This window comes from Dipodomys ordii, unplaced genomic scaffold, assembly GCF_000151885.1.
Source record: "Dipodomys ordii isolate 6190 unplaced genomic scaffold, Dord_2.0 Scaffold92, whole genome shotgun sequence".
Lineage (NCBI taxonomy): Eukaryota > Metazoa > Chordata > Mammalia > Rodentia > Heteromyidae > Dipodomys > Dipodomys ordii.
In genome coordinates, this window is record NW_012267308.1 from 5,306,334 (window position 1) to 5,315,979 (window position 9,646).

General features: G+C 53.6%; 1 protein-coding gene across 1 annotated transcript; it reads right to left on the reverse strand.

Moving 5' to 3' along the window:
* Window positions 1-3,390: 3,390 nt before the first annotated feature.
* Window positions 3,391-6,030, reverse strand: Lgals7 (lectin, galactoside-binding, soluble, 7). Its single transcript, XM_013026200.1, has 4 exons — window positions 6,022-6,030; window positions 5,322-5,410; window positions 4,496-4,697; window positions 3,391-3,504 (listed from the first exon to the last, which is right to left on the reverse strand). Exons 1-4 carry the CDS (start codon window positions 6,028-6,030, stop codon window positions 3,391-3,393), a joined length of 414 nt encoding a protein of 137 aa, XP_012881654.1.
* Between the last annotated feature and the right edge of the window lie 3,616 nt (window positions 6,031-9,646).

The window sequence follows — 9,646 nt, forward strand, 5'->3', positions numbered from 1 at the left end:
TGCTGAAGATCAAATGCAGGATTTCAAACATACTTCCAGAAACAGTTTAATACAAATTTTGGTGTTTAGACTGAGATTTTTTTTGTGTGTGGGGGGGTCTGGTCATGGGGCCTGAACTCTGTCCCTCAGCTCTTCAACTCAAGGCTAGTGCTCTACCACTTGAGCCACAGCACCACTCCTGGCTTTTTTCTTTTTGCTTATGTGGTGCTGAGGAATTGAACCCAGGGCCTCATGCATGCAAGGCAAGCGCTCTACCACTGAGCTACCTTCCCAGCCTCTAGGCCAAGATTTTAACTAAGGGCTTGATGGTATGAACTAACAATCCAGTCCAGGTTTTTTGGGTCATTGATTACAGATGGAATCTATTGAACTATTGAACTTTTCTCAAACCTCTATCCTCCTCCTCTAAGCTTCCTGTAGTAGCTACTGTGTGTGTGTGTGTAATATACGTTATATATATATATATATTTGCATTTCCCCACTGAATTGCTAAGTCACCCACATGCTCCTTTATCACTCATAAATACCTGTGTATTTTCTGCTGTGGGAGCACTCCACACCACAAAGTATATGGGGGGAGATGGGAAGTCTCCATGCCACATGGCATGAGGCCCCACCTCTATCCCCAGATATACACACTGTGACAGATGATTTCCTAGGAATATCTTCTTTTTTCTGTCAATCATGGGGCTTGAACTCAGGGTCTGGGTGCTGTTCCTGAGCTCTTTTGCTCAAGGCTAGCACTCTATCACTATGAGATACAGCTCCACTTCTGGCTTTCTGGTGGTTGTGGAGACAAGAGTCTCAAGGACTTTCCCACCCGGGCTGGCTTTGAACTTTGATCCACAGATTTAGCCTTCTGAGTAGCTAGGATTGCAGGTGTGAGTTGCCAACACCTGATTTCTAAGAATGTCTTTACAAAAACCCTGGAAAAAGCTTGGCTCTGGCAACTCACTCCTGTAATGCTAGCTACTCAGAAGGCTCAAATCTGAGGATTGAGGTTCGAAGTCAGCCAGAGCAGTAAAGTCCCTCACACTATTACCTCCAATAAACTCAGAAAAAGGGGAAGAAAGTGAAGTTGTGGCTCAATTGGTAGAGTGCTAGCCTTGGGCAAAACAAGCTCAGGGACAATGCCCAGACCAGAGTTCAAGCCCCAGGATGGGCAAAAGAAAACAACAGGGCTGGGGATGTGGGGGATGTGCCTTAGTGGTAGAGTGTTTGCCTAACATGCATGAAGCCCTGGGTTTGATTCCTCAGAACCACATACACAGAAAAAGCTGGAAGTGGTGCTGGAGCTCAAGTGGTAGAGCACAGAGAGGCAAAGTGCTGAAGCCCTGATTTCAAGCCCCAGGAGTGGCAAAAACAAAAACCTGGACAGCTACAAGGCCAGTGACTCAAGTCTGTAATTCTAGCTACTCAGGAGGCTGAGATCTGAGGACTGCAGTTCAAAATCAGCGGAGTAGGAAAGTCAGTGGAATCTTATCTTCAATTAATCACCATAAAAGACAGCAATGGAGCTGTGGCTCAAAGTAGTAGAGTGCTAGCCTTGAGCACAAATACTCAGGAATAATTCTCAGCCCCAAGTTCATGCATTAGAACTGGCACAAAAATAAACACCTAGAAAGTTACTGTAAGTACTTGACACTGCAAAACACCAGCTCCTTCACCAGGGCTTGCAGACTTTCTCAGAGCTCCATGAAATAGATGTCCTATCCTAACCACTTCTACTAAGGGAAGGGTCAAGCAGGGGGCACAAGGGCCCAAAACTAACAAATCAGAAAAGGCAGGAGTTGCTGGGCGCCAGTGACTCACACCTGCGATCCTAGCTACTGGGGAGGCTAAGATCTGAGGATCAAGGTTCAAAGCCAGCCTGGGCAGGAAAGTCAGTGAGATTCTTTTTTTTTTTTTTGGTCAGTCATGGGTCTGAACTCTGGGCCTGGGTGTTGTCCCTCAGCTCTTCAACTCAAGGCTAGCACTCTTCCACTTGAGCCACAGCACCACTTCCGTTTTTTTCTGCTTATGTGGTGCTGAGGAATCGAACCCAGGGCCTCATGCATGCAAGGCAAGCACTCTACCATTGAGCCACCTTCCCAGCCCCTGTGAGATTCTTTTTTTTTTTTTTTTGGCCGTGGGGCTTGAACTCTGGGCCTGGGCGCTGTCCCTCAGCTCTTCAGCTCAAGGCGAGCGCTCTACCACTTGAGCTACAGTGCCACTTCCAGTTTTCTGGTGGTTTATTGGAGATAGGAGTCTCACAGTCTCTCCTGCCCGGGCTGGCTTTGAACCGTGATCCTCAGAGTAGCTAGGATTACAGGTGTGAGCCACCAGCGCCCAGCTCCCTGTGAGATTCTTATCTCCACTTAACCACCAGAAAATGGGAAGTGACGCTGTGGCTCAAGTGGTAGAGCCTTAAGCTGAAGAGCTAAAGGACAGCGCCCAGGCCCAGAGTTCAAGCCCCACAACCAACCAAAAAATGAAAAAAAGAAAAGGTAAGAGCCCAGTCATGGCTCACCTAGTCACCAAGGATGTTTTCTTGGCCATGATGGTCAAGGTGGATACATGGACAATCGTCGCCAGGGAGGGCATCATCCTGTGGTTTGGAGCCTGGGCAGAAACCAGGCTCATCCCTTCATGGGTTGGGCAGTGGGGGACTCCAGGAAGACTCTCCAAATGCAAACTGACCCTGTGGTAGCACAGGAACAGAATCTCCACCCCCCATGGTGATGCCCAAGGCCACTGCCCTTTAGTCACCCCAGGCAGTGGGGCTGTGCTGCAGAGCGCCCTCATCCCTGTGAAGGGTTGGGGGGAGTGCTGGGTGTTCCTAAGAATCCAGGGGACAGCTGTCCTGTTGCACAATGCACACCCTGTTGATGGCATCTTTCAAAGCTACCGGTCTGCCCCGGGGCTGTGCATGCAAAGACCTGTCCCCATGGCAGGGCGCAGTTCCAGGAGATGACGCCCATCCCAAGTCAACTCACCCAATCCACCCCTTCTTGGGGCTAGGGAGAAAGAAAAAAAAAGGGGGGGACCTGAAGTAGGTGGGAGGGGCAGAGAGCTTTGAGATGTTTATTTTCGCTCCCAGCTCAAGTTTGAGGTATCCAGTGATCAGGAATCACACGGACTCAGTTTCCCTTGTTCAAATACACATATTAGTCGCCATTGACCTCCTTCCCCACTCCCACCGGATGACAATCCCTGGGATCTGAGGACCAAACCTGCCCATCAAGGGACACAGTTTGAATCCGGCGGCAGCCCCTGAGTGGCTGTCCTCAGCTCCCTGGTCCTCAGGTGCCCTCCTTTCATACAAAGGCCATGCGGACACAGTCAGGCACCTCGGCTACACTTTATTGGGCTCCCCGCCCCCCCTCCCCGAACCCCGCCCGTGGCTCGGGCTCAGAAGATCCTCACGGAATCCAGCAGCACATCGCCGCTCACTTCCAGTGCGCGCACGCGCGTTAGCGGCATCCGGTGGCGGAAGTTATGGTAGGGGGTGTCCCCTACCACGGCCTGCGGGGCAAAAGTCACAGTCAGAGACGCCCCCCCCCTCGGGGGCTACAGTAGGTCCAGCCCGAGCCCACCCAAGGGGGTGCAGCCTAGGGAGCTGCGTGTCCCGCTGCGCCCCGGGGGCTCTCCGCTGCAGAAATGGGGCACAGGCCCATTTCTGGGGTCAAATGACTTGAGAGTAGGACAGAACCTGAGCAGAAGTGTTTGGGTGGGTGAGGGGGGTTGCTGATTCGTGGGGTGCTGGGTCCTGAGTTGGAACGGTGGGGCGGGAGGAAAGGGGGAGAAGAGTTTCTTAGAAAGAGTTGGAAATGGTTGCTAGATTGGGGAGTCCGTGGTCACTATTGAAACCCTAATTTAAAGTGGTGATTGTGGCTGGGCACGGGTGGCTCACGCCTGTCACCTCGGTTTACTGAGGAGGCTGAGGTGCGAGGAAAGTCCATGAGATTGTGATCTCCAATGAACCAGCAAAGAGCCGGGACTGGAGCTGTGACTCAAGTGATAGAGCTTCAGGGACAGCGCCCAGGTCCTGAGTTCAAACCCAAGTACTAGCACAAAATTGAATAAAGTGGGGACGGTCTCAGCCACCCTGGCCCGCCAGGATGAGCTCCTGGGCTCTCATTGCCACTCCACCCCGTCCTCACCCCTCCTGATCTTGGGCACTAAGGACAGAGAGGAAGGCGGGCGGGAGGCTGCGGCCCACCCCGCCAGGGCACCCCACCCCGGATCCTGCCCCACCCTACTTACTGCCCCTCTAGTGCGGTGGAGGTGCGCACAGGCCAGGGGATGGTCCACAGACGCCCGGGCGGGCGGACCTAACCATTGCACCGCGTGCTCCACCCTGCTCACAGCATCAAACCACGCCCACAGCTCTACACTCAACACCTAGCGCCCCGCCCCGCGATCGATGCCCCGCCCATCGCATATCGCCACGCCCACCGCGCCACGCCCAGCATTCAGCATCCCGCCCTGCAGGGCCCCAGGGCCCCAGCCACACCTTGAAGCCGTCCTCGGCGGTGATGAGCAGCACCTCGAAGGGCTGGCCCCGCTGGAAGGGGACGCCTGCGCCGCGCTCCTCCGCGCCCCATTTGCCCTGCTCCATGCTGTTGAAGACCACCTCCGACGTGTCCAGCCGCGGGTTGAAATGCAGGGCGGCGTCGGCGCCCTGGTCCTCGCTGCACAGCAGGTTCACGTGGAACCTGCGGAGGGAGAGAGGATCGAGACTCGGTCATCACCACTGAGAGGACTCAGGCCAAGCACCCAAGGACCCAAGACTCTCTGTGTTCAGAGCCTGGGGACTTGGCAACTCACAGGGCCCAGCGTGAGGGAGTCTGGTAGGGTGGACAAGGGCAGGGAATCACAGATTGGAGGCCCTAACGATGATGGGGACTCTGAGCACAGATCTACCCATAACAGCCTGCGTGTTCGTGGCCATGGTATAAGTTCCCCAGGCCTCACAGGGCCTCAGAGCACCAGGGGCAGTACAAGGGAACCCCAAATCCCCACAAGCCACCCACGAAGAAAGTATACACTAACTGGCAGGTCCTGGAGCTCCAGGCCCACCTAGGGCTATACAAAGGTGGCCCTCGAACCCCAGATTATTTAGGGAGACCCCAGAACTCCATACAGGATGTCATGAGGAAATTAGTGAACATATCTGATTTCATAGCAGTTTTCATAAAGGTTCGAAAACTCTGATGTGCAGAGGTTCCAGGCCTTCCATCTCTGGGCTGTCATGGAGGATCCCCTAAACCTGACGATCACCCTCTCACCCAGTACTTTTGCCCTGGTTACTTGGGGGCCCAGAGGGAGGGTTTTCTTACCTGCTGGCCTTGTCAGGAACAATGCCTCGAATCCTCATCACAGTGCCTGTACGGAGGCCATCAGGCAGGGAGGTCTTGTGGGGGACCGTCTGCAAGATTCAGGGTAGAGGAAGTATGCGAACAGGGGAAACACAGGGAGAACTGGCAGGTAGGTGAGCCTCTCTAAAAAGAGCTCCAGTCCAGCGCCCGTGGCTCACACCTGTAATCCTAGCTACTCAGGAGGCTGAGTTCTGAGGAATGTGAGTCAAAGCCTGCCAGGCAGGCAACTCTGTGAGACTCTTATCTCCAATAAACCACTCAGAGAATAGGAAGTGCACTGTGGCTCCAGTGGTAGAGCGCTCACCTTGAACTGAAGAGCTCAGGGACAGGACCCAGGCCCAGACTTCAAGCCCCACAACCGACCAAATAAATAAAAGGAGCTCCAGAAGGTAGAGACAAGTGACCCCAGAATAGGAGAGATCCAGAAAGGCACCAGAAATGGGGACAGAAAGACAAGAGAAACTGGCAGTAAGAATGTGAGGTGAGATGCAGCAGAGGAGAGAGATGGAGACCTTGGCGAAGTCTGGGTGACACTAAGTCCACCCTTGGGCAATTCCCCGCAGGCCCAGGCCCCCACTTTCTCCCTGGAGCAGGACTTTGCAGCCAGGCCCAGCACAGGCCGTGGGGGCTGAGCTTGACCCTGGGCTCCTAAAGCACTCACCGAGCTCATGGCTGGCACAGTGGGAAGGCAGCAATGTGGCAGTGCACCCACAGGGACCTTAAATAGAGGCAAGATGGGGCTGGCCTTGGTGACTCACCCCTGCCTTCCACCCACCGCCCACAGCTGGCACAGACCCTGGCCCTGGGGCACAACTGGCAAGGCTGGGCCTGGCCCTCCGCCCCCTCCTCCTCCTGCCCTCCTCCCATGCTCCCTGGGGTCCCAGACACATTGCCCCTCACCCAGGCCAGGACCCCACAGAAGGCCTCCCCTGGGTCCCCAGCCAGCCTGGCACATGAGACTCCCAGACACCCATCCACTGGTCCTGACAGGTCCCGCTGGGCTCAGCCTCAGCCTCAGCCTCCTGCCCAGGGCTGAGGACAGCGCTGACAGCCCCGGGCACCACTGCCCTCTGCTCACAGACACAGGAAGCACAGTCCACAAACTGCCTCCCATGGACACCATTTGGCCTGGCTGGGCCAGGGCTGGATCCCAGGCCCCAGCTGTGCCAGGAAGTGGGAGGTGAGGGCTCAGTGACCCCGGGGGTGATGGGGACTCAGGGGCAGCTGCCCTTCCCCAGGTCCTGGCTGGTTGGCTCCAGGCATGCATGCTCTAGCAGACATGGAAGGGAGGAGCAGGAGGGACACACACAGGCCTGGGGCGGGGCGGGAAGCAGTTGGTCCTAGGTGCAACCTGCACAGCTGTGTTGCCCTGCTTCCTGCCCCCTCAGCTCCACATGCCTGTCCTCACTCTGCTGTCCTCCCTCCCTCCCTGCCTCAGTCCCTGGACCACCCCCCACCATCCTGCCAGCTGCTCCCATGGTCCTGCTCAGTGATGATGGCGTACAAAGGGACATGGGTTAGGGTGTCCTAGACACCCAGACTGGGAACAGGACACAGGGAACTCTGCCCCAGCCTCCATCTCCTCTTCTCTGCCTCCCAGCCTCCACAAGAAGAACCAAGGAGAGGGGAAATCAGGGAGAAGGATGAAAGAAGTTTCTGGGAGCAGGCACAGGAAAGGGGGCAAGTTGAGCAATTCCCACCCCCCACCAAAGACACACACACACACACACACACACACACACACAGGAGAAGATTTCCCATCCCCACCCCCTCTCCTGTGCTCCTGCCCCACCCAGCAGGTGGCAAAGAGCCTGGGGCAGCTGCAGGCTGGGAGTGGAAAGTTGGGGTGGAGTCAGGAGACTTAGAGCAGGATCCATCTCTCTTCTCCCAAATTCTAGGCCTCCTAGCCCATCCCCTCCTTCCCCACCTTGCTCCCAGGTCTCCCAAGGGGAGGTTCAACTCAGAGGAGAAGAGCTCTGAACAGGAGCCTGGACCACTGCGTTGCTTTGGGGGTTGTAAGACCCCTCTGTTTTGGCAAGTTGAAAACAGGGGTTCAGAGAGGGTAGTCTCTGAGCCAAGGCCACACAGCAAGCAGGAAAGATGCCAGATCCTGAGAGTGATCTGGAGGTAATCTACTTAGGGCATCCCAAAACTAAATAGAAAAACTTTTCTCTTCCAATAGCAACAGTTGGGCTGGGCTATGGTCAGGAATAGTGGATCTCCTTTCTCTATCACTTCTGCCCTGGGAAGTCAGATTCTCCTAGCTTGTTTGTTTTGATGTGAATCCTGTCTCTGTATTGTTTCCCATGACTTCTCTCTGATTTCTTCACCCAGTCTAGATATAAGTTCATGCAGTTTCCCTGCACGTCTGAACTTGCCTGTCTTTGATGATTGACCCCAAGTTTGTTATCAGTTCATAAATCTCATTTCTTGGAACTGAGATTCCCTGAATAAATCTCCTTGATTGATTCTCCTTGGTCACTATGGTAAATCTTGGATTTTTTTTTTTTTTTGGCCGGTTGTGGGGCTTGAACCCTGGGCCTGGGCGCTGTCCCTCAGCTCTTCAGCTCAAGGCGAGCGCTGTACCACTTGAGCCACAGTGCCACTTCTGGCTTTTTTTTCTGCTTATGTGGTGCTGAGAAATTGAACCCAGGGCCTCATGCATGCTAGGCAAGCGCTCTACCACTGAGCTACCTTCCCAGCCCCTCTGCCAGATTTTTTTTTAAATCTCCAATAAAAAGTATAGGGGGAAAAGACTGGAAATGGAGTTGTGGCTCAAGTGGTAGAGTGCTAGTCTTGAGCACAGAAGGTCCAGAACAGTGTCCAGACACCAGGCCACTAAACCACCTTCCCAGCCCAGTCCATGAGATTCTTATCTCCAATGAACTGCCAAAAAGCCAAAAGTGGGCTAGGAAGGTGGCTTAATGGTAGGGTGCTCGTCAAGCATACATGAAGCCCTGGGTTCAATTCCTTAGTACCACATAAACAGAAAGAGTCAGAAGTGGCACCGTGGCTCAAGTGGTAGAGTGCTAGCCTTGAGCAGAAGAAGCTCAGGGACAGTGCCCAGGCCCTGATATCAAGCCCCAGGACTGGCAGGAAAAACCAAAAGCTAAAAATGGAGCTGTGACTCAAGTGGTAGAGTGCCAGCCTTGAGCAAAAAAACTAAGTACTAGTGCCCAGGCCCTGAATTCAAGCTCCAGGACTAGTATTCTCTCTCTCTCTCATTCTGATCTAAGCCCACGAGTTAAACTTCGAGCAGAGCAAAAGCTTGGCCTTCCCACCTGCAGTCTCCCTGGAAGAAGAACAGGACTGATGAATAACATCTTCCTGACAAGAGCCCACAACCAGCCCCCAGTAGCAGCAGAGGCTTGCAGAACACCCCCAAATATGGATATGGGCCTATGCTGATGAGGCTGCACCCTGGAGGCCAGGAAGTTATCTCCTGGAAATCAGATTGCTACCCACCCTCCAGTGACAGGACACCCAGAAGTGATGCCGTGATAACGGCCAAGACTCCCAGAACTGGAACCCAGATAATCATCTGCAAGACACTGTTCAATTATACAGATCACGTTGATCTTTTGTTTGTTTGTTTGGTGTGCCTGTACTAAAGCTTGATTTCAGGGCCTGGGCAATGTCTCTGAGCTTTTGTGCTTAAGGCTGCTGCTTTACCACTTGAGCCACACACCTCTACTTCCAGTGTTTTGGTGTTTGGTTGGCGATAAGAGTCCCATTGACTTTGCTGACTGGACTGGCTTTGAACTGCAATACTCAGATCTCGGCTAAGCAGCTAGGATTACAGGCCTGAGCCATCAATGCCCACCTGGCATCTTCCTTCCTTCCTTCCTTCCTTCCTTCCTTCCTTCCTTCCTTCTTTCTTTCCTTCTTCCTTCCTTTTTGTGCCAGTCCTGGGCCTTGAACTCAGAGCCTAGGTACTGTCCCTAAGCATTTTTGCTCAAGGCTAGCATTCTATCACTTGAGCCACAGCAATACTTCTAGCTTTTTTTTTTAAGGTTCTATTTTATTTTTTGTTTATGGAGTACCAAGGAATCCAACCCAGGGCCTCATGCACCCCAGGCAAGCATTCTGCCACTAAGCTACATTCCCAGCCCACTTTTGGCTTTTTAGTGATTAATTGAAGGTAAGACTCTCATGGACTTTTCCTGCCCAGGCTAGATTCAAACCATGATCCTCAGATTTCAGCTTCCTGAGTAATTAGGTTAGAGACACAAGGCACCAATACCCAGCTGGCATCTTCCTTCCCTTCCCTTCCCTCCCTCCCTCCC